Raw genomic sequence first — 25,208 nt, 5'->3', positions numbered from 1 at the left:
ATGATCAGTGACCCCTTGGCTCCCCTCCTGCCCTGACCTGTCAGGTATAGCCAGAGCAGGACAGCTGCCATGGGGGCATGCCTTCAATTATATCACGCTTGAGACTCTACTCAGCGGCAGAAGCCTGCGCCAACCACACATGGATTGGAACACTATAGTTTCAGACTTACAAGGTTGTCCTCTAGTCCTACAATGTCTGGATACAGTTGAGATTGTCTCTCTGACTCTGTAGCCATGGCTGTAGCCCTGTACTTGCGGAGGTGCCTGCTTACATGAGAGTGTTTGTGTCTTCAGAGAAGAGCTGGTGATATTTTCACTGAGTCTTCTCCCACCATATGAGAGTGCTTTGCCAGACTTAATGAAGGACTATTTTACTTTGATTAAACCAAATTAAACACAATTTGCTACTTGTTTTCCTAACTCATTATTTAATATTTCCCTTATAAAATAAATCAAATATCACCATGAAGCTTAAAATAGGTTTTATCACAGGATTTATAACCTCAGAAATTTGTTTCTTCCTAACTTTTTTTTATTATGAATGTTTTCAACCTGGTGAAAAAGTTAAATTAAGATTATATGGAATATTTTGCAAGTTTCTTTTATGTTCATGTGTATGTTCAGTTTTGACAACTTTTTGTTTTAAAGTCATTTGGAATTATAACAGACACTTGTCTTCTAAATAGTTAAGTACATGCACCCTCTAAGAATATAACCATTCCCCAGCATCTGGTTGTATTATCACAGCTAAAATATTTAACAGTTGTTCCATAATATCATCTCACATCCAGTCCATGTTCAAATTTCCCCAGTTTTTCCCAAAATTGTTTGAATCCACTCAATTCGCATGTTGCCATCAGTTTTTATGACCATACTTTCCTTTAACTGAAATAGTTCCTTATATATTTCTATAATTGTACAGTCTATTTGACCTGTTATCTTTGACATGCTTAGGTTCTGTGACAGACATGTGCTTTAAGGACTGGAAAAAGTCTGATGCTAGAAATAAGTGTCACATGGTTCCTGGATGTCATCATTTTTGTGTTAATGACTACATTAAGACTTCACATTTGATTGTTCAGTAATGAGTAGTTAGCATCACTATTTATATTTTTCTGTGTATCTCTTAGATACTGTGTTTTTTCACTTGCCACCCAGAAATGGAAATGGAGCCACAGTATATGGTATCTCTTGCTATCGACAAATTGAAGCCAAGGTATGGTATTTGGTGATGAGTAATATCAGGAAAAGCTCCTCAAACCCATTCTTAGGTGTTGGTCATTTGGGGAATCACAGTCTTCACCTCTCATGTGGTACATGTGTGCCTGGGAGGTGAAAAGAGCGTGTGGAGTTCCTTAGAACTAGAGTGATAGGTCAATGTGAGCCACCTGACATGGGTTCTGGAAATAGAACTGGGGTCCTCTGCTGAAGCATGTGCCTTCCTAACTGCTGAGCCATTGTTTCAGGTCCTAGTTTTTAGGTTTTTGAGGAACGTCCATACCGATTTCTATAAAGGCTCTAACAATCTGCACCTTTACTACCAGTTAGTAAAGATTCTTATTCTTCAACATAAGAATCAGCATTTGTTATGATTTGTTTGGTTTTTGTCATGCATTATTTTTATTAGCAAATTTAAATTTACATATGAGAACTAATGAAAGATAGAAGGCATAAACATCACAGTAAAAATTAAATTCAGTAGCAGTAGTTAAATGTATAGAAATGTACAAAGAATTTTACAGCATTTTCAGTAGCATTACTAGTGAAAATAGGAAATATATCCAGAGTTAAATTTATTGTTCATCAGTTCCTAACAACACATTTGTGGTGGCCTTCTTTGTCTCTCCTGACTAGTTTTAAAGTCTACTTTAACAGCTATGAATCTACCAACATTAGTTTTTTGAAGACTCCTATTTGTTTGGTAGATTGATTTCTATCCTTGTGACTCTCAGTTTTTGGATGTCTGACAGTTATGTTTTTTAGGAGACAGCAAACCTTGTTTTTTAATCCAGTCAGTTTTTGTTGGTTGGGTCTCACTGAATGGTTAGTCTGGTGTGTGCCTTGTACATAAAGTGCTTTGCATCAGCCTGTAGACTCTGGGAGAGCAGGAACTGTCCCTTCACTATTCTACCTAGTGTCTAGCTTCTGATGCTCAGTGCAAGGCTGCTAGGTACTTGTTCAACTAGCATATCTGAGGTACACTGTAATGTTCTTTAACTGAATGCAAGACATTTTTTATTTGTTATGTTCATATAGAAAACTGTTTTGTAAATGCTGCTATGATGTATTTCTAATAAATAACTCTTTGCTCATATTAGGCATTAAAAGTAAGGCAAGCTGACATCACCAGAGAGACTGTTCAGAAAAGTGTCTGTGTCTTGAGCAAGCTGGTAAGAGATCTACTAACTTACTTCCACATAAACATTCAAGGCTGAACCTTTTTAGAATATGAACTGTGTGAGAATAAAGACTTGCTAACATTAGTCAGGGGCTTCCTGATATGCTTTGTGTCCTCTGCTTCCAGCAGTTTGCTTTCATTTGTACTCACTGAAGACTCTAAGATGAGCAAGTTGACATTTGACCCAAATGATGCAGCTGTTGTATTTCATTTATCTATTTTTGTTTGTTCCCAAGACCTTGCATAAATGCTATTTTAATAACTTAAATATATCCCAGTTGTTCCAGTTTTATTGATAATATAGAAATTCATGACTATTGTAGTGAAGAAATTTAGTCTTACTATGTACTTTACATTTCAGAATGTTTGAAAAAGCCAATGACATGGTACAACTGTACTAAAACAATATTTCAGACTTGTGTTTCTTCTTGGTGCATAGTTTTCAAGTTGATATTAACAATTACACATTTAAATATATATTTTATTTTTAAATTGTACTGTTAGAGTGGAGAGAGGAGTACATGCCACAGTGCACAGATGGAAGTCAGAGAACAATTTTGGGGGGGATCACTTTTCTCCCTCTGCCTTTATGCAGGTTCCAGGGATCAAACTCAGATCATCGTGGTTGAATCAAGTTACAAGTACCTGTATCAGCTGGACCAATGCCATGGCCCTATTTTAACATCATTTTGTTTTAAAGACAGGGTCTCGCATGGCCCAGTTTGGCCTGGAACTTTTTATATAAGCTAAGATCTTGAAGTCCTGATCCTTCTGCTTCCACTTCTAGAATTACATGTTTGTATGATCACACTTACTTTAATTTGCTTTTTAAAGAGAAAACAAGTGACTAGGGCATTTATCATATGCAAGTCCTAGTATTGATCCCCAGCACCATGAAGGAAGAATTGGGGTGAGGGGTCAGAGGGGAAGGAAGGAAAATACAAAATACAGTCATGTTTTTTGGTTTCGTAGCCTCAATTGAATAATTTACAATATTTCATGTCCATGATAATGAATGAGATAGTGACTTCTTTATATCAAATGCCTAATTCTACAGTAAAATTTAGTCCCCTTCCCCCAAATCTTCATTGTATGGAATAGTCTATATCAGTATCATATTATCTATATTTTATGATTATTATCTTAGTCATTCAATAGTTCCAAGCAAAAATTGAGAATGTTTTACTGATCCAATTACCAGATATATGTAGGTTTCATCTGATTATTTCTTGGGTACTTACCTAATTACCTTATCCACAGGCTGTTTAAATACTATATGTATATCCAGACATGGTGGCACACACTTTGAATGTCAGTATTTGAAACAGAGGCAAGCAGATCTCTTTGAGTTTAAGTGCTCTCTGGTTTGCATGATGATTTCAGGCAACCAGAGTTACATAGCGTGACCCTGTCTCAAAACAAACAAAAAGCTTTGCAGAATGTAAGTCAAGATTTGCAAGATAGCATTTACTTGGGATTTTATAGCCAAAAAGAGCAAGAGGAGAAAGAAGAGGAAAAGAGAATGGAGAAATGGTAGAGAGAAACTTTGAATAGTAATAATTTTTAATAATATATAATATACATTTTCTTCTTGCATAGGCAAACAGGGTCTAACAATTGTACCTCTGGCTGGCCTTGAACTCACAGAGCTCCTTAATCCACCTGCCTCTGCCTCGTGAATACTGGGATTAAAGGTATGTACCACCATGCCATGTCATATCATAATAACTCTAATCATAATTTATAATAATAGCACATATTTTTAGAAGGATAGCCTGAATAATATACCTCAGTTAATTTGTATACAAGGCCAGTTAACCAGAATAATATCACACGTGTAAGTACATAACCTGATGAGAGGCTTCCTGCTGGGAATAAAGGCATGTGCCCCCATGCCAGGGCAAACTCTACCTACCTTGCCCCCTAAAACAGGGTTTCTGTGTAGCCTTGGCTGTGCTGAGATTTTAGGTGTGCACCACCTCACCCAGCTCAGGTATTAACTCTTAATTTTATATAGCATTGTCATTTTCATTTTACTATCATTGTTGAGATATTTTTGCTAGTCTCATTTTGCAAACAGATATAGTTTAAAGTATCAATATCTAATTCTCATATATGTGATACTACTAAAGATAAAAATAGGGTAAAAATCCAGTTTTGTCTATATCTAAAACAAACTGAGGATTGAGAACAGCTTATGTAATCAGAAAAGTTCAGTTGTTCCTTGTGTATTATAATGGATGCTGTACTTAATGAATGATTATCTTCTTCACAGGGATGGGGACGAGTTTAGTATTAATTAGTTGCACTCAAGTGACACATAAATGAGAAAATGTCTCAAGAATGTAAATAAAAGGGTGGATATGATCCATCTTGGGTAGAAGAAATAAGGAATCGCTTTATTCAAGTATACAAAATAATACGGTATAGGGCATAGACTAGGTACTCTCACCCTCCAGAGATAATAGGAGAGGACGTGAGTTTTAAATCAAATCATGAGTGTTCAGCTTCAGGTAAGAACCACACCATTTAAGGATGATTAAATGTTACCACAACAGAATGAAATCCACTAGCTCTTGACATTCTTGCTATGTGTCAAAGACTGTTAAGCTCTTTATCTATTATTTAGTCCTTAACACAGCCATAGAAGTTGAACATTTTGTGTACAGGGTCAGCCTGCTGAGGAGGTGTGGAAAGGTTAAGGGCCCTTAATTAAGCAGCTGAAAGATGGAGCTGGGCCCAGAGTCTGGGCCTGACTCACAGTCTTGCCAAGATAGCTTTCACTTGCTGCCAAAGAGTGAGGATAGGTGCTCTCCCAGCCTCTGGTTCTGAATGTGGGCCCTGCACTTGGCAGTTACTAACTTTCTTCCCTGATAGCTTCAAATTAAAACCTATATGGATTTGGTTGTTGCTCTTGCTTACTGTGATCAACCTAAGGATGATTTCTCTTTTTCTTTAGCCTCTTTATGGCTTACTTCAAGCAAAACTTCAACTCATTACACATGCATATTTTGAAGAGAAGGATTTTTCCCAAATTTCCATTCTAAAGGTAACTAATTTCTGTACAGATGTGTTTGGCAGCTGGTAGCTTGTTGTAGAAAATAAAAATTGGCTATTAAAGTTTATTACTAAATCCCTATAGTTATTACAGCGGTTATTATTAACCTGCTACCATGTTAATAAAAGACACAGACACTTGATAGAATTTTAAGTAAGCCTTATTTCACCTAGGGCTGGGCAGATATTACCCGCTAAGCTACCTTGTTAGCTCTCAGCCCCACGTCCCATGCCATTTGCTTTAATCATTCCTATCTGGGCTGCTTCCCATCCAGTGTCCCCATAAATACTTGCACATGCTTTCTGTTTGAGCTGTTTTTCTCCAACACCACCTCAGAGTGTAAGACTGTCATCAGGAGAGTCTATTCCGGCAAGCATCAAATGAGAGAGACAAAGACCGGGTAGATGCAAAAGCTAGAGGTTTATTGTTCCAGCGCGCTGGGGTCTACCTGCACACAGGAGTCAAGTGACCCCGAACAGAAGAATTTTAGGGTTTTTATATTCTTAGGCTGGGCAGATTTTGGTCACAGTTCCTGGAGAGGTGGGATAGGTGAGGCTGTGGAAACTTCACAGTTCCTAAGGCAGGTTGGGTGGAGACTGAGTCTCCAGGGAAGTTGTTTTATTTCAGCTAATCACTCCAGTGGAGATTCTGCAAACTGCTAGCAGGTCTAGTTTATGGCAGTGTGTGGTCATTCCTGGAACATAGGAAGAAGTAAAGTCACCTGGAGACAAGTTATCATACAGAACATGGTATTAAATGCAGAATATAAATTACATGTAGGATATGGCATTGATTTTGCCCCTATAGTAAATTTCTTCCAGCCATGTGGTTCTCTCCATGCTAACCTATGGCTGTTCTACTTCCTCTTTGTCCCATACCTGTCCCTGGAACCTTGGCTAATTAATTTCTGCCCTGCCCAGGTTTGTAGGCCTTTTATTTAGCCAATCAGGGATAAATTTAGAGGCAAGGTTACAGTATTACTTGGAGTACCACTGTTAAAGCGCTGAAATGGAGTGAAAAAGAATGAATATCCTGAATAGCTTTGTGTGCAGTTTGCTCAGATACTCTCCTGATACTGTTCCTGTCTACAAGAGAAGCAGTGAGTTGAGTGCTGGGAACTAGCAGGTTCAGACACCATGGTTGCTTACTTTCATTGGTGCCAGAATAGCCTACATAGCCCTTTTCTGATCATTGTATTTCTGGGAGCTCAGTGTCTAAAGTGACAGTGAAAGGTTCTAAACTCGGTCTGCATTCCACAGGAGCTCTATGAGCATATGAACAGTTCCTTGGGAGGGGCCTCATTAGAAGGATCACAGGTGTATCTTGGTAAGTAACTTGCAGGTCAGAGGCTATGTCCTCAAGTTGTCTGTTGCTAAAACTGAGTTGCGTTTAACTCTTCATGATCAGAACTGTTAAACCTATGTGCAATTCATTGAATATTATACAAATATTTAAGTGTTCATACAATTTTTGTATGGGATCTAAGCTATTAAGATAGTAAAGTTAGCCAGCATTCATACTGAGATGGATCATTATTTTATACTGGTAGTGATATTTACAGGTATTTCCCAGGTGAGTTTCAGCTCTTTAGAATAGTACTAGCCTTCTGTCCATTAATGCTGATCTATTCAATTCCCGACAGAAAAAAAGGAGAGCAGAATACTGCTTAGCTCTTAACTGAGATTCTTCAACTTGGGGAATTGTTAAATGTACACTATTTTGACAGCTCAAAAAAAATCCATTGTTAGCTGTGAAAGTCAATAAATACTCTCTTATGATAAAAGTTGTAATGATGTGGTGATTTGTGCTTCCTCGGTTTCCATTTCAATGTAAGGTAGCCAAGTTGTGGTTTACTAGTACAGTCTTAGAAAATTTTCTCTTTTACTGTGGTGATTGGGAAACACTGTGATTCAGAAATAATAGTATATGTAATGAAGCAGCCAGAAGTCACATTTAGATGACTGACTGCCACTGTGGTATGAGCTTTCTGATATTTAAACATGTGGTTTCTGTGTGTAGAATAGAAGAAGCATTAGACCCAGTATGTAAAACTGTGTCCACTAATTGTGTATAGATATAAGTGTATTATATCACAGCTAAAAAAATTTAAAAGTCACATTTGAAGTGCTCAGTGACTACATGACTAATGTGCCTAACAAGGCATATTTTAAACATTTTCATCTTTGGGAAAGAGTCTATTAGATAGTGCTCTTTCTGAGTTATATGTATTTCACCCGATATTGCATAAATGTTTGCACATGTACATATTCTCATTTGCTCTTTTAAACGTTCTCTTCCTTTCACATTTAGCTCTCCTGTTTACATTGTAGGTCTGTCTCCTCGAGATCTTGTCCTTCATTTTCGACACAAGGTATGATCAATATCCTTCAACTTGTGATGTCCTGAAATGGGAGAGGCTGTTCTTATGTTCCTTTGCCTACAACTTCAGTGGGCAGCATCCCAATCAGCTGATGCCATAATTGTGGTTTTGCTCTTCTGAGACAGCTTCTTAACTATATACAAAGCTGGAGGATCAGGAGTATTTGTGTGGTAAAAGTCTGGGAGTACCTCTTGCTCAGTAGGGTTTGCTTTTGATTTCTTTATTCTGCAGTCTTTGCAACTTCGCTTAGTATGGGTGGAAAGAAATGTGTTTCCCTGAAAGTGGAACATGTTTCTACATAAGTTATTATTTTTCTTTTGTTGTGGTTTTTGGTGCTTGAGGATGTTTATTGTTAAAGCATAAGTTATTGAGGACATACACACATTAGTCACTTACTAAACCTTTATTTAATATCCATGTAAATCATGCTTCCCAGATTAGTCTTGAACTCACTGTGTAGCTAAGGGTGACCTTGAATTTCTGATCCTCCCACCTCTACTGAGTGCTAAGATTGCAAGTATGGGCCACCACACCTCCCTCACATGGTTCTGGGATTCTGAACACCAGCTGTTCTGTTCACCAGCTGAGCCACTTTCCAGCCTCAAATCTCAGCTTTAAAGGAGAAATAATACTACCCTTTCTTAAAAAAGACTATTTCAATTACAGGTTAAATGATTCATTTTTAGAGAACATAAGTAATACTTAATTTCTTGGTTCAAGTTCATAGTTTCTCATGTATCTTAAGTACTGTAATTATTTAATATCATATAACATGATTATATTTGAGAAAAGAAAATAACAAATGATTAATATACCCGAGTTCTTGCTTTAACACAGCATTTCTTTTTCTCTCTGCAGGTCTTGATCCTGTTTAAGCTAATTCTTCTTGAAAAAAAGGTGAGATACAGAAGGATGCAAAGAACAAGTGTTTCACCTTTTACATTTTTACATATTCTGTATTATGGAAATTAATTAAGTATTAAGACATTTTGTCTTGTGTGCTCTTTTTGGAGGCAGTTTGATAGTGTATTCAATTACACTTTCACCGTAAGCAGTCTGAACTAACCTAAATAGAAAAGGAAATGTGTTGGCTCACGCATACTTCAGGGTTGGTGGTTGAGTTGGTGCTTCCAGGGTATCTCATCCTTGTCCCACTAGTTTTCCTCAGAGCTGATCTCCCTTGTATATAGTAAACTGACAACAGTAATTTAGCTATTTGCTTCCTCAGACATAATACTGCTTCCCAAACTATTGAATATGAATTTGTCCCTTCAATTCATTTGGGCCTATCAGGCAACATGCCCACTAAATTCAGAACTGTTAACAAAAGTCTGCCTACACTAATTGCCTTAAATTTGTGTTCTAGATCACTCTGTGTTGTGGTCATTGTAGCCCTCAGGTCTATGAACTAGGCCTCATAGCCAATTCTAGCTGACCACTTTCTTTTACAGAAGTTTGTTTTTAAGACATTTTGTTTGCATTTATGTGTATCTTTGTGTCTTTGTGTGGGTATGTGCATGTGCAAACAGGTACCTACAGAAGGCAAAAACAGGATATCAGATACTCTGTGGTTATGGTTACACGGTACCTAAAGTAGGTGCTAGGAACTGAACTCAGGTCTTTTGCAAGAGCAGCAGGTATTCTGAACTGTTGACCCATGGTAAGAGTTTTATTGGAAAACAGGCAGACCTACTATTTGCTTATTGTTTGTAGCTGTTTTCACCCTGTAGGAGCAGAGTTGAGTAGCTTTGAGTGAAAAAGTTTGCTGAAATTCCGGTTTAGACTAATCAGAAGCTAGCCTTGAAATACAACCAGTTTTATATCCCTTATTAGTGGTATTTAGTGTAACTAAGGTAGAAGGGATGTTGAGGGACCAGCCATGCAAGATGTTCATTATAGTTCATTACTTTAAGCCAATTAATTGTTCCTTTGCCCCAATACATTCTCCCTTTAGGGATTTCTTTTTCCAGAATTAATCTGAGTTGAATGCAAAACTACCTGAAAGAGTCCATCACAGAATCGTTTAAAATGAGTTATAAATTATTAGCTAACTGTTTCGTATGTTGCATATAACTCCAAACAATAAAAAATGCCAACTACTTTTTATTGTCAAGATGTCTCGTGGCACATTAGATTAAAAGTTTTCCAACTATCAAGGCTGTGATCCAGTTTTAAAATGTCTTTTTTATCTACTGACTATGAGTGCCCTGCCTGTATGTGTGTATGTACTACCTATGGGCCTGGTGCCCTCAGAGGCCAGAAGAAGGCATCAGATCCCCTGCAACTGGAGTCACGTACAGATGGTTGTGAACTGCTGTGTGCATGCTGGGAACTGAACCTCTGTCATCTGCAAAAGCAGTGAGTGTGCTTAATCTTGAGCCACTTCTCCAGTTCCTGTGACTCCACTTTAAAAACAAATACAGATTCACTAAAACAAGGCTGGATAACAGTATCTACAGTTTGTTTTCAAGTTTCCCTAGATATTATAATTTCCTTTTCTTTCTTTTTTCCTTTTTTGGACAGGATCTCTAATGTAGCTGAGGGTGTTTGAAAAGTTATAATTCCCCCATCTCTAACCTCTGAATACTGGGATTACAGCATACATTACCACTTCTAGCTATAATAATGTCCTTGATAGCGGATTTCTTTTTCTTTCAACCTTAATTTTTAAAAAAAATTTAATGTGCATTGGTGTTCAGTCTGCATGTATGTCTGTGTGAAGGAATCATATCTTGGAGTTAACATTTGTGAGCCACCAAGTGGGTGCTGGGAATTGAACCCAGGTCCTCTGGAAGAGCAGTCTGAACTGCTGAGCCATCTCTCCATCCCCTCAACCTTAAATTTTTAATTCAATTTGTCCAGAAATATTATAATTATAATACATTATATGAAGTAGAGAGGGTCTTTTGGTTTTGTTTGTTTGTTTTTTGTCACTGGAAGTGTTTCATTATGGGGACTTAGGAGAGTGGATTTTTATTTTAAATAGAATATTAGGTGTTGGAGAAACAGCTCAGTAAGTGAAGTTCAGATTTTCAGCGTCCATGTAGTGCTCCTGTAGTCTCTGCACTGGAGAAGCAGAGATCAAGATCTCTGTGAGTTGCTGACTAGCCCATTTAGCCAGTCCTGGAGCTCCAGATTCAGTGTGAGATTCTGTCTCAAAATAAGGTGGAGAAGCAATTGGCAAAGATACAGTTTGATGACTCAGCAGTTAAGAGCACTGACCGTTCTTCCAAAGCCACCAGGCTTGATTCCGAGTACTCACATGGTAGCACTTAACCGTCTATAACTAGTACCAGGGTATCTGATGTCCTCTTCTAGCCCTTCTGTGAGCACCAGCCACCCGCATTGTTCATAGACGTACATGCAGGTACACATACACATATAAAATATTTTTTTAAATTCTGGTCACCTATAAAATTAAAATAAAATAAAATAAAATAAAAAAGAAACCCTGACATATATCACAGGGTTGTAACCTCAGCTCTTAAGAGGCTCAGGCTGTAGAATTGCAGCAGGTTTCAGACCAGCCTGGGCTACATAGTAACTACCTGGCATTCACACTGTAAATTTTATTTCTATTGCACTTTAGGCTTTGCGTTTATTTCTCTGATATCTCTGGCCTGTCCCGTCAGTCTCCTAGTACTTGATCTTTTATAAAAATGGCAGCTTTAAAGAATGGTAAGGAGCTGAGTTTTCAGTGTGTTTAATAGAAAGATAAATAAACAAGAGTGTCTCTATTAGTGTTACAGATAAAATGTCCAGGCAATTGTTCTTTTCCATCTAGGAATGACTCAAGAATCCCATATTACATTTCTAGCTCCCTCTAATTTCAAATTATTCTATCAGGAGACCTCATAGCATAATGATAGCACACGTAACTCCAAATCAAATTGTATCATTATCACCTCATAATTTTTATTCATTTTTAAAAAGATCTACTTTATTTTTAACTGTCTGACTATATGTGTTTCTATGTAAGTATCTGTACTTATGAGTAAAAGTACACTCAGAGTCCAGAAGAGCTTTGGATTCCCTGATGGAATTATAAGCATTTGTAAGTCACCTGATGTGGGTGTTGGGAACTTAACTCAGCTCCTCTGCTAAAATAGTGAGTGTGCTTTCTTAATCACTGCGCCATCTTCCCAGTCCTGCCTCTTTCCCCCTTTTTAAGTTTCATGGCATTGACACTTTTTAAATTATCTATGAATATATGTCTGTGTGGGTGTGTGTTCACTTATGTGCAGATGTGAGCGTCAGTGCCTGCATGCTGAGGCTAGCAGAGAGCATTGGATATTCTCATCTGTCAATCAGCCTACTCATTTTCAGTCAGGGTCTCTCTTAACATGGGACTTGTATTCTTCAGCCATACAAGAACCCAGCAAGCCTCAGCAAGCCCTTAGGCTCTATCTGCCTCAGAGCTGGAATTACAAGCTTGTAAAAGGTGCTGCCCAGCACGTTACCTGGGCGTTGGAACCTGAACTCTAGTCCTCCTGATGGGCACTTTTTAAAAATATGAAGTGCTTCATGAATTCGCGCATCATCTTTGCAAGGGGCCATGCTTTATCTTCTTTGTATAGTTCCAATTTTAGTATCTGTGGTGTTGGAGTGAGTGCAATTGGCACTTTTTAAAAGAATCTAGTCAAGTGTTACGCAATAAAATGTGTGATTGTTATCGTGTGGTTAGTTTCAGTTAAACATTTTTATCAAGGTGCTAGATCAATGACAATGTGGCCTCAGAATATGACACAACTGTACTGTTCTTGGTAATATGACGTTCGATCATTTGGTTAAGGTGACAGACTACCTTCACCAATAATTTGTAGAACAATAAATCTAACATGTTGTGAATAGTCTGTTGCCCAACAATCTACCATGGTAATTTAGTGTCTATTTGCAGTGCTTTTTAAATTACATTTGTTTTTTATTTATTGAAACACTGTTATAAAGAACTTGAAAATTTTTAAAAATCATGAAATTTACCAGGCCCAAAGTCTAGTTAATTCAGTATGAATATTTGTGCGTTTGCGTGTGTGTGTGTGTGTGTGTGTGTGTGTGTGTTTGCATTCACACAGTCACCAGAGCATATGTGTAACGGTCAGAGAACAACTTTTAAAGGTAGTTTTTCTCCAGATTAAACTGAGGTCATCCAGTTTGGCAGGCACTTTTATCCTTTGAAACATCACCAGACCTCATTGACAAATTTTACCTGAATTGTGGTGGGTGGGAAAGCTGATTTTGTTTTTCTTCTTGTTTTAAATTATGAATTTTATTTTGTTTTGTTTTTTAAGTGTTACTCATATGCGAAGAATCCTTTCCTTATATATTAGTACCGTTTTGTGTGAATTTTCTAATTTTATTTCATTTGAATCCATTTCAGGTTCTTTTTTACATTTCTCCAGTGAATAGATTGGTGGGTGCACTAATGACTGTGTTATCCCTTTTTCCAGGTAAGAGGATAGTCATAGCTATTTTTGTTTAATGTTATTGGAATTTAGACTTTTTGTAATAAAGTATGCAAAAATAAACTCATTAGGGTTAACATTTTCTGTTTTAATTTTTCTTTTGGCAATATTTTTTTTCCTTTAGCATGGTTCTCTTTCCTTATTTTATTTTGATTTTTAACATTTATTGTGTGCAAGTCATGATACACTAGTGGTCAGAGGACAACCTGTGAGACTGTTCCTTCCTTCTGTGTGTGTCTGTTGTAGTTTTGAACTTAGGTGTGTAGGCTTGGCAGCAGGTACCCTTACCTATCTTACCTATTTGTCAGTTCCATCCCCCAACCTTTTTGTTTGTTTGTTTGTTTTTTGTTTTTCAAGTTAAGGTTTCTCTGTATAGCCCTGGCTGTCCTGGAACTCAATCTGTAGACCAGGCTAGCCTCAAACTCACCGATCTGCCTGCCTCTACCTCCCAAGTGCTGGGATTAATTCATGTGCTACCACATCAAGATTTCCTAGCTTCCTTTTTCTTTTAAATATAAATTTTCATTAAAACAGGTACAAATATAACTCTTGAAAATTTTTATAGGAAATTTCCACTATATAAAAAAGAATATAGATCTCTTATTTTCTTCCATATTATAAACTAAGCTCTTCTTTAATATTTTGTATTTTAGGGATGATTGAGCATGGCCTTAGTGACTGTTCTCAGTATAGACCACGAAAGAGTATGTCTGAGGATGCTGGGCTTCAGGAAAGTAATCTCCATGCAGATGACTTTACTTCTGAGTCTGCTGTTGATATCTCAAATAACAGCTTGGGAACTGCCTTCAAAGTCATGGCCGGAAACCATGGAGGAGATGCTGTCCTCCAGACGGAGAAGCCTTGCTTTCAAGTGGAAGATAACAACAACGCAGGACAAGAACCTAGAGATCCTAGCCGCTATTTGAAACTCCCACCCCGTCCATCACCAGAGTCTTCAGAAAGTGACTGGGAAACTTTGGATCCTAGTGTCTTAGAGGACGCCAGCTTGAAAGAAAGGGAACAGATAGGGTCAGACAAGACAAACTTATATCAAAAAGACTCCATACCCTCTGACAGTCCTCCAATTACTGTACAGCCTCAAGCTAATACCAGGCAGGTGGTCCTGATACCAGGCCTCATTTCTGGTTTGGAAGAAGACCAATATGGCATGCCTCTGGCCATCTTTACAAAGGTAAAATGCAATATCCTTTACTCAGGATATTAATTGTAACTTTTAAGCGTTTGAACACATTTTGGGGTCTGAAAATTGTCCTTGAAAACTGAAAAATACAGGCCGGGTATGGTGGTGTACACCTTTAATCCCGGCACTTGGTAGGCAGAGGTAGGTGGATCTCTGGGAGTTCGAGGCCAACCTGGTCTACAGAGAGAGTTCCAGGATAGACAGAGCATTAAACAAAGAAACCCTGTCTCAAAACAAAACAAAAACAAAAACAAAAAACAAACAAACAAACCTGAAAAACACATAATGAATAGTGCTGTTAGATCTGTGACCACATTTAAAACTAGGAAAATAACCCAGAGGGTTTTAGGTAGGAAGAGTGTTTTGAAGCTAATAGGTAATAAGGCTACCAATCACTGCCTTAGGTCTGGTTTTTACTATTCACACTTCTCTTTGAAAATAGTGAACTGAAGTCCATGGACAGGAAGCCTACACAATCCTGACTGAACTTGTATCTTATATTCTCAGCTAGGTAGGAGGCTAGGCAGGAAAATCACTAGAACCTAGAAGTTCAAGGCTAACCTAGACAACAGAGAGAGACTGGTTTTTTGTTATTTTTTTAAAGTAATAGAATTCTAAGGAGTCCAACCATTTTAGTACAAAAATGCTTAAAATGTCTAACTTATACTGTATACATATTTATGCTTATTAAGAATATATATTTTATATACTTAATTTTGCTATAATTTAGTATAAATTGTATCCTAAAACTATAATTTAGTATATAATTGTATCCTAAAACTACTTTATTGTGTAACAATCCATTTAATCCAGGTGTCATGGAATATACTTATAATACTAGAAGTTAGGAGGAGCCCAAGTTGTAGTCCAGTTTGGGTTCCATAGTAAGATCCTATCTCAGAAAACAAACAAACAAACAAAATAAATAAATAAACAAAAAAACAACCAAAGTGTAACTTTGAAATAACTAAACACTATGTAATAAATCAAATTGAGCCTATCAGTGTGACCCTGGCTATCCTGGAATTCATTCTATAGAACAGGCTATCCTCAAACTCAGAGAGCCGCCTGTCTCTGCCTCTTGAGTGCTGGTATTAAAGGTGTGTTCCACTGCCTGGCTACGATATTATTTTTTAACATCAGCGATACATGAAGATGGTGCAATAAACCAGTAACAATGATACTAAGACATATTCTGGGGCTGCTTCATTTGAAATGTTTTTGTCTTTGTTTTTCAAATTATTCAGAAATTTTTTTCCATTGCTATTTGTGAATTATTTTTCAAAGTGAAACAAAAAAAGTTTCATCCCATTTTTTTTTCTAAGATTTATTTATTTATTATTACATATACAATGCTCTGCCTGCCTGTACACCTGCAGGCCAGAAGAGGGCATCAGATCACATTATAGATGGTTGTGAGCCACCATGTGATTGCTGGGAATTGAGCTCACGACCTCTGGAGGAGCAGTCAGTCAGTGAGTGCTCTTAACCTCTGAGCCATCTCTCCAGCCTCCATTTTTTTAACTCTTCATGTATTTATTGTCCTGTGCTGTGGGTATCATCCTCAAAAGACAAATACGCCTTCCAGGTAGTTAGAGCAAAGTCTTATTTGTCTGTATACATTATCCATCTTTTATTCATGAAATAAAGCTTTATATAGAAGACAAAGAAGGATGGGTGTAGTGATATGAATGAAAATCAAACCCAAGATTCTCAGGTATTTGAACATGTGGTCCCCAGTTGGCAGTTCTGTGTGAGGAAGTTGAGGTGAGCTTTGCTGGAAGAAGTATGTAAATAGTGGTGGGCTTTGAGGTTGAAAGTCTCATATTCTCTCTCTCTCTCTCTCTCTCTCCCCCCCTCCCTCCCTCTCCCCCTCCCTCCCTCCCTCTCTCTCTCCTTGCCATAGAATTTGTGAGCTTTCAGGGTGTTTTTTTTTTATATTTATTTATTATTTATATACTATTCTGTCTGCATATGTGCCCACATGCCAGGAGAGGGCACCAGATTTCATTATAAATGGTTGTGAGTTACCATGTAGTTTCTGGGAATTGAACTCAGGACCTTTGGAAGAACAGCCAGTGCTCTTAACCTCTGAGCCATCTCTCCAGCCCTGAGCTTTCATGTTTTTGCTCCTTCCACCTGCTTTTGTCATGGTGTTGTATCACAACAGAAAAGTTGTCCAAATCAACTTACTTGAGGCTAAATTTAAAGTAATGGACTAATTTCTTTGACAGGAGAAAATTTTTAAAAATACATTTTAAAGAGAACCAAGAAGCTAATTGATGCAGCCAAGACTTGTGCTGAAAGAGTTAAGGAGATTAATGGCATTAAGGAGAAGCTAGCTCCGCTCTGCAATAAAGGAAAGAGTGCCCTTGGGGCAAGACTCTACCCAGCTAAGTTTCTGACTTGTGAAAGAGAAGGCCTTTCCTGCTTTTCAAAAGATCTGCTCCTAACATAATGGGGGCTGCAGGCAAGGTCCATCCTAAGCTGGCAGTCAGACTTGGCAATGATGTCCATGGGGTGCTGACTTTAGAGGCATGAAGGATTCTAGAGAGAAGGTCATACATTCTTCAGAGAGCTTTTGAAGCCAGGCAGAATATGACCTGCATGAAGCTGTCAAAGTGAAGTCTGATTTGGAGTGGAGACTCCAGGCTGTTGGAGATGCTAGAGCCATAGGATATGGGCCAAGGGAGAACTGCATACAGAGAGTGGAACTAGCCCTGAGAGATGTGTATTAACTGGCAGCAAAGCTGTCAGCACAAAGCTATCTACGTCCTTTGAAATCGAAGTCTACAGCATCAGACTTAGAGCTTCAGGACTTGGAGTTTGCCCTGCTGGGTTTCAGTCTTGCTTTGGTCCAGTATTTCCTAACTACGGCCCCCTTTCCTCCCTTTTGGAATGGTAATATATATTCTGTGACAATGTATGTCAAAAGTTGTTTTGATTATACAAGTGGTTGAGAGATTCCCTTGATACCTTATAAGAGACCTTAAACTTCTAAATGTTGAGGCATTAAAAGACTATAGGGACTTTTAAAATTGGGTTAAATGCAATTTTGCTTTATGGTGTGGTGGTGAGCCCTTATAGGTCAGAGAGTCGTAGTGTCTTTTGAACAAGAAATGCTCTAATTTGAGTCTCTCTGCTTCTGGGTTAGCTCACTCATTATGATCATTTGTGCCCCATATTTGGCCATGTCCCCTTGATGGGGAGGCCCGATTGCACCCAGAGGAAGGATAGCAGGCTACCAAGAAGAGACTTTATACCCTAGCATCATATTCAGGGGGAGGAGGTCTCCCTCAGTCACAGTCATAAGGAAGGGGAATGGGGTGAAAGCGGGAGGGAGGGAGGAATTGGAGGATGCACGGGATGGGATAGCAATTGAGATGTAATATGAATGATTTTATTTTTCAATTAAAAGAAAAAAAGAAATGCTCCCAATAGTCTCAAGTATTTGAGTACTTGGTCCCCAGTTGGTGATGCTGCTTTGTGGAAGTTTAGGTAGTGTAGCCTGTCACTTGGGGCAGATTTTTAGAGTAAAAAGCCTCACAGCATTGCAATTTGTTCTTTCTGCTTCCTGCTTGACATTGAAGAGTTGAGCTCTTAGCTTCCTGCTCCTACCATAAGGCTTGCCATGTACTGTAATGCCTCCCACTGTAACGGATACTCATCAGAGTCTGGATAAAATTCAGTCTGAACCCTAAGCCAAAACAAAAAACCTTTTCCTTTCACAAGGTGCCTTGCACAACAACACAAAAGTAACACAGTGGGTACTATTGACTTGAACATTGAATATCTTCCTATGTTATATATTTCCTGGAAACTCTGAGTTATTCAGCATCCTCAAAAAGCTTGCCTTGATTCAGTATTGCAGAGTTAACAGGGAATGCCATCTTTATTCATTCTGTGGCCTCTCCAGGATTCTGAAATTATCCTAATTGGTTTCTTGACTAAGATAGTATCTTAATACTGAAATTTGAGAATTTTGGGAGAAAACTCATGTCTCAGTAAGTTCAACAAGTACTCACAAATTGTGTTTTGTTTTTACAAAAGTTTTTTTGTTTTTTGTTTTGTTGTTGTTGTTGTTGTTGTTGTTTTGTTTGATTTTTAGTGAATGTGTCATGTGGATCTGAGGATGACTGTAGAAGTGTAGTCTTTGACCTGTGGTTGTCAGGAATCAAACACAGCTCATTAAACTAGGCAGCAGATGCCATCTCCCCAGCTCTACAAGTTGCATTTGTTGTCATTTTGGTTTGTTTGCTTTTGTTGTTTTTGGTTTTTCCAGACAGGGTTTCTCTGTGTAGCCTTGGCTGTCCTGGCCTCACTTTGTAGATCAGGCTGTCCACAAACTCACAGAGATCCACCTGCCACTGGCTCCTAGAGTGCTGGGATTACAGGAGTGTGCCACCTCACCCAGTCAGCCCCACAAATTGCAACCTTAATTTTGTATATGTCTCTTACCTACATATATTGGTTGGTTTTTGTCAACTTGAAAAAAAAAAACCTAGATGTATCTGGGACATGGGAATCTTAGCTAAAATAAAAGATTGGCCTGTCAGTCAGCAAATCTGAAGAGCACTCTCTTGATAAGTGATTGATGTGGCCAACCCACTTGGGATGGTGCCACCATCGGTCAGGTGGTTGGGGTTCTATAAGAAGGTAGGTGGGACAAGCCATGAGGACTAAGCCAATAAGCAGCATTCTTCCATGGCTTTTTCTTCAGTTCCTGCCTCCAAGTTCTCATCCTGGCTTCCTTCAGTGATGGATTGTGACCTGAGAATTGTAAGGTGAAATGAACTGAAGTGGCTGTAGAAACCCTAAATAATACAGAAATTGGTACGAGGTTCATGGGATTTTACTGTGACAGACCCGACCATGTTCTGAGAGGAAACAGAAGGACTTTGGAACGTTAGGCTAGAAAAGCTATTGAGTGTTTAGATGCTAATGATCTGTTATGGGAATTTAGAAACTGATACTGAGAGCAATGGCAGCCTAGCTTGTGAAGTTTCAAGAGCAAGTTTGAAGAAGAGTCCCTTAAAAACTGTCAGGGCCATTTGTTATTTTAGTTAGGAGATGTAGATCTGGTCATCTGGGGTGAAAGAATCTGCTACAATTGATGAGAAACCAGAGCTACTAAAGTGAAACCTTTACTTTGCTGGAACCACTGATAATGGTCAGCCCTGGGCTAAAGAATCAACTGTGGTTAGAAAGAGACCAACTTTGAAAGCGGGGTGTGCTGGTGCATGCCTCTGAGCCCTCAGTCAAAGAGGCACTCAAGAGGCGGAGGCAGGTGGTTCTCTAAATTCAAGGTGAGCATGGTCTACGGAGTGAGTTTCAGGACAGCCAGGGTTGTTACATAAAGAAACTGAGAAAGGGGGGGGGGGCGCACCAGTTTTATGTTTAAAGATTAGAGTACACCAATGTTATATATAAAATTAAAGGCAGGTGATAGAATACAAGGTACCAGGTAGCAGATATTATGTTATACTAAGTTTATTAGATGAGCATGGGGGGAGAAGGAAAAGGGGAAAGGGGTACCCCAGAAAGAGAGAGAAGAGAGAGGGGGAGGTAGAGGTAGAAGTAGAGAGATAAAGAGAAAGAAATAAAGAGGTAGATAGAGAAGTAGAGAAAGGTAGAGCTAGAGAGAGAGAAAGCCACATGGAGGGTGTCTTTTATATGGCCAGGGGCAAGGCCACGCCCCCATGGCAGGTAAGCAGTGACATCACAGGTAGGCTGACTAAAGCAGAATCCTAACAACCAGTATCAAGGTAAAAATGTGGGACGTGTTTCTTCTGGGTCAGCATACAAGCTGTGGTCCAGAGAGGCCGACACTGTTGTCTGTTGTGCTGGCCACTGAACTTGGTAAGGGTAGGTAAGAATCTCCTAGGTGGTACTGATTTTGAAATCATGTAAGGACATGGAGAGTAGCTGAGGCTTGGCATGATGAGAGGCCAGGAGAGACCACTGGTGAATGTGCAGCCTGAGATAAAGAAGCCTCAAAATTGAAGAGGTTATGGAGAGCAGTTGAGACTTACCATCATATGGCAGGGTCACAGTATTCAAGGAGAGCCAAGAGATGCTATGGGTAAAGGTACAATCCATTTGCAGGAGCATACCAGCATTTTGGAGATTCCAGTAACATGTAATGAGCATCAAAGACCACTGTGGAGAGGAGCAATCATGAGCGTATGGATATGTAAATATGTATACTTTGGATGGCAGAGCCATCATATCAGATATTTACATTACAGTTGATAAGGGCAGCAAAATTAGAGTAACAGAATAGCAATGAAATAGTTATATGGTTGAAGAGCACCACAAGAGAACTGAATTAAAGGGTCACAGCATTAGGAAGGTTGAGAACCGCTGTTTTAGAGAGACTGAACTTTTAAAAGGATGTTGGACTTAAAGAAAACCTGAATTTTAAAGTATGTTTTAAAGACTGAAGAAGTTTTAAATTATTGTGTTGGTATTGTGATTATTAATATGAGGTCTTGAGGATGAACAAGAAAGGAAAGGTTATGATTAATAAGTGATGTGTTTGTGTGTAGTTGACAAGAAGTTAAACAAACTTACACTCGGAAGAGAAAATCTTAATTGAGAAAAGCCTCCATAAGATTGGCTGGTGGGCAGTCTATAGGGCATTTTCTTGATTAAATATTGACATGGGAAGGCCCAGCCCCTATGGTTGATGCCATCCCTGGGCAGGTGGTTTTGGGTTGTGTGAGATCAGGCTGAGCAAGTCATGGGGAGGAAGCCAGTGGTACTATTCTCCCATGGTGTGTGCCCTAACTTCACTCAGTCATGGGTCATGACCCCTATTGTTATAAGGAGACATAAGCCCTTTCCTCCCCAACTTGCTTTTGGTCATGGTATGTTATCACAGCAATAGAAACCCAAACTAAGAAAATATATGCACCTGGTGTCTAAGAGGTGCCAGGTTTCTGGGAAGTGGAGTGGCAGCTGTGACCTGCCATTAGTGTGCTGGGAGCTGGACCCAAGTGCTATTATTAGTCACGAAACTGTCCCTCCAGCCCCAGTAACAGAAGGGCCAAGGAAATGATGTCCAGAAGCCACTATCAAGCAGGATACCCATGGAGTGATAGGAAGTGGATTGTGGAGATCAATTAGGAAATGTAAAACAAATCATGAACTCATGTTTTGCTGCTTTCCAACCGAAGGAACAGAGGAGCACTGAAAGTGGGGAGGAGTGAGGGAGACTGGAAAAGAGAGAAGAGTGTTTGGGGGTATGAAAATCCAGTACTGAGGGCCTCCCTTCCATTTCCCCTGATTGTGTACTGGAATTGAGCACACTCTGGCGTTGTTAGTGTTGTTCATGTATCAGCTTTCCTCTCCAGTTACAAGTCATAGTCAAATCATCAGTCGATGTACCATAAAAACTACAATTATTCCTTCGTTATAATTGCTATGTGTCAACTTAAAATGAATTCTTTTTTGTTTTGGTTTGGCTTTTTGGTTTTTCAAGACAGAGTTTCTCTGTGTAACCTTGGCTGTCCTGGACTCAATTTGTAGACCAAGTTGGCCTCGAGGTCACAGAGATCCACCTGTCTCCTGCCTCCCTGCCCCGCCCCCCCCCCCAAGAGTTCTGGGATTATAGGCATGCACCAATGTGCCAAGCTAAAAATGACATTTTAAGTAATGAAATTTAATTATGTCAGGCATATATGGTGGCACATGACTGTGACCCAGCACTTTGGTAGCTGAGGCACAAGGATCCTGAGTTTGACGCCAGCCCCAAGATACTTAGGAAGATCCTGTCTTCATAAAATAAAAATAAAGTCACTTAACTTCTCAACTTGTAACTAGATATATAGAATATATTTCTTTGGTGTTTGTATATTTGAAGGAGAAAAGAATAATATTCCATTATGATATTCCATTATATTATTCTACTGTACTTTTTGTTTAGTTCACTCATCCACTGGTCATGGCCTCCAACTCGTGGCTGTTATGAGAATCTCAGTGATATTTTCTTGGGATTTTTTTGTAATTTTTTATTAGTGTATGTTAATCACATATGATAATTGTTCTGTGTATTTTATCTGGTTTTATTAGTATATGCTGTTATTTCAAATACGGACATTAAGTTGTCCTAGATAAGTGGGAGCCAGGAGTAGGTTTGGGTATGAAATCTACTTTTTGGGGAAAAAAACCTATATTCTTCTGCAACCATATTTCCAGCACCTTCCAAAGATTTTAGATAAATTGAACATGATGAAAAGAAAAATAGTGACCCCATATTAAAACTGTTTTGAACAGAGGTATCAATATATAATATTTCCACACAGTTCAGTAGTAAAAGGTTCAGAGCACCTGTCACAGAACTGTCTATGGACGGAAGGCGTAGAATGTATTCCTGGCATATGCACAGCCCTGGATTCAATCCCTAGAACCAAAAAGGAAATGTTTCCTAATCCACCCTTCTACCCATCTGCCTCCTCTAATAGCTGTGAGTATTTCCTTCTGCTGGTACTTTGTAGCATAAGGAAATGCATAGATTTTTCTCTACCCCTTTACATAAATGATACCAGTCTGTGCCTATCTTTTTTTCTACCCCTTAATCACTTTTACATTACATTCCTGAGAGTTGAACTTCATCACTTTTTACAGTTTTAGAGTGTTCCATTATATGGCTAGAAATTTATCTACTACACTCTTCATGAAGTTATGAATCTTGTTTATGATTAGAAAGTGCTGTATTAAATAACTTAAAAATATATCCGCATGAGCAGGCATGTCTGTAAGATACATTTAGGTAAACTACTGGGCAGAAGGATGCATGTGTTTTTTCAAGACAAGGTTCTTTTAAGTAGGCCAGTTGAAATAGTTACAGAAAGGAAAATAGAAATTGTTGTTGAAAGATTCTGAGTCAGAATAGGTTTTCTGTAAGTGTGATGATATACACAGCCTGAGGCTACAAACAGGGTCAGGAAGTCAACAGCCCTGCCCTGCCTTCATGCACAAACCATTACCACTGACCACACCTTTAACTCTGGTTGGGCTTGCTTTTGCTTGATTGGTTTACAGACTTAAATGCCTGCTAAGGGTTAGTGATTCAACTATAATTTTAAGACAGTGCTATTTCAGATGGAAATTAAACAGACACTGGCAGTATAACTTTTGTTTTACTAATTTATATCAAATATTTTTGCAGTTTCTAACAGCCGGACAGTAAACCAGATGCTTTGCAATTCTCATTGCATGTTGGTGACAGTGTGCAAATGCATGCTTTAAAATTCTTAACTGCTTCCTGTTAGACAACATACTTTTTAATGGATTAATGCTTTTAATTCCATAAATTAAAAATTCAAACTTTAAATTGAACCGAGAATAAAGTGATCAAGTAAGACAGCCTTGTAGATGTTTGACCATTTGTGAAGAAAATTAGCTAATCAGTAACTGGACTTATTGCAGTCAAGGCAAGACATTCCTCTGTGAATATTATTTTAATGAGTCAAAGATTAACTGGGCAGGCAGGAAAGAGTGGACATTTCTTTCACTCTCTGCTCTATTGCTTTTAGCTTGAAAAGAGAAATAGCTGATTGTTCACTTTTCTGTTATTTTCTGTTGTTCTTATAATCCGTAGGGATATCTGTGTTTGCCTTACATGGCATTGCAGCAGCATCATCTTCTCTCCGATGTCACTGTTCGGGGATTTGTGGCTGGAGCTACTAACATCCTTTTCCGACAACAGAAGCACCTCAGTGATGCCATTGTGGAAGTATGTTATGTCCGAGTGAGTGAACTTGGCCTCCTGGTTCACTTACTCTTTTCATAAATATAATTAGTTATAAAGCTGAAGTAACACCAAATATCACGTTTACTGTGGACCAGTCATTTTAATTATATATATGTGTTTGTCTGGGTTTTTGGGTTTTTTCAGACAGTCTCTCTCTATGTAGTCCTGGCTGTCCTGCAACTTAGGCTCTGGACCAGGCTGGCCTTGAACTTACAGATCTGCTTGCCTCTGCCTCCCAAGCATTGGGATTAAAGGCATACCTCACCATGCCCACCTACTTGATATATATTAGCTGATCTGATTAACTGGTAAATGATTGAGCAAGTATTGTAGCCTGAGTAAACCAGACCTCATGATCTCAGTGCCTTATTAAAATGTGATTTTTTTTTTTAGAATAATTTAAACACAGTCTGCTTAATATGTTCCTGATGTTAAGGAAGTTCATTGTAGATATTCAATATCGTATCAATATATTTAAAATGTTTAATCGTTCCTTTAATTTACTTGAAAATGTTAGAAGCATTTTTAATTACACTAAATTTTTTATAATTACAGAAAGTTAATGATTTATGAGGAAATGGTTGAAATATAGCAGATTAAAAATCTAAGATTCAAAATTATATTTATTATTATCCCCAATCTAAGTGAGGGAAAACAGTTTATATACTGGATTGGAAGGTACAAGTAGGAAAACCATACAGTGCGTTAGCATTCAGAAGTTGTTTGATAGATGTTTTATTATTTCACCTAAAACTAACTTTTGGGGTGAGTTTACTAGGAGAGCAGTTGCTAAGTATGCATAAGGGTCTGAGTTTAATCACCAGCAGCTAGGGAATAAAACAAAACCTTGCAAGTTAAAATTTTTGCATGTAAAATGCACAAACTTAAAAATATTCTGAAGTATGCATGTCCTCAAAATGGAAACATTTTAAGAAATTATAACTAATCTTGT

At 38.4% G+C, this 25,208-nt stretch overlaps 1 protein-coding gene and 1 non-coding gene across 3 annotated transcripts in view; one reads left to right on the top strand and one right to left on the bottom strand.

Annotated features, from left to right (window-relative positions):
* Avl9 (AVL9 cell migration associated) overlaps positions 1–25,208 on the top strand; it is a 47,023-nt gene that overhangs the window by 11,185 nt on the left and 10,630 nt on the right. Inside the window, exons 3-11 of one of the 2 annotated variants that reach the window (XM_051152302.1) lie at positions 1,131–1,216; positions 2,319–2,390; positions 5,358–5,447; positions 6,716–6,782; positions 7,787–7,827; positions 8,695–8,733; positions 13,214–13,283; positions 13,952–14,490; positions 24,104–24,238. In XM_051152302.1, coding sequence (XP_051008259.1) covers positions 1,131–1,216; positions 2,319–2,390; positions 5,358–5,447; positions 6,716–6,782; positions 7,787–7,827; positions 8,695–8,733; positions 13,214–13,283; positions 13,952–14,490; positions 24,104–24,238 — 1,139 coding nt within the window. Of the gene's footprint in view, positions 1–1,130; positions 1,217–2,318; positions 2,391–5,357; positions 5,448–6,715; positions 6,783–7,786; positions 7,828–8,694; positions 8,734–13,213; positions 13,284–13,951; positions 14,491–24,103; positions 24,254–25,208 lie in introns of both variants that reach the window. The other variant, XM_051152301.1, reaches the window with a different exon arrangement.
* On the bottom strand, positions 12,343–12,449 carry LOC127194968 (U6 spliceosomal RNA). Its single transcript, XR_007831344.1, has one exon. It is a non-coding gene; the product is annotated as a U6 spliceosomal RNA (small nuclear RNA).

Source organism: Acomys russatus, chromosome 10 (assembly GCF_903995435.1).
Source record: "Acomys russatus chromosome 10, mAcoRus1.1, whole genome shotgun sequence".
NCBI lineage: Eukaryota > Metazoa > Chordata > Mammalia > Rodentia > Muridae > Acomys > Acomys russatus.
This window is presented reverse-complemented; position numbering and strand designations above follow the sequence as displayed.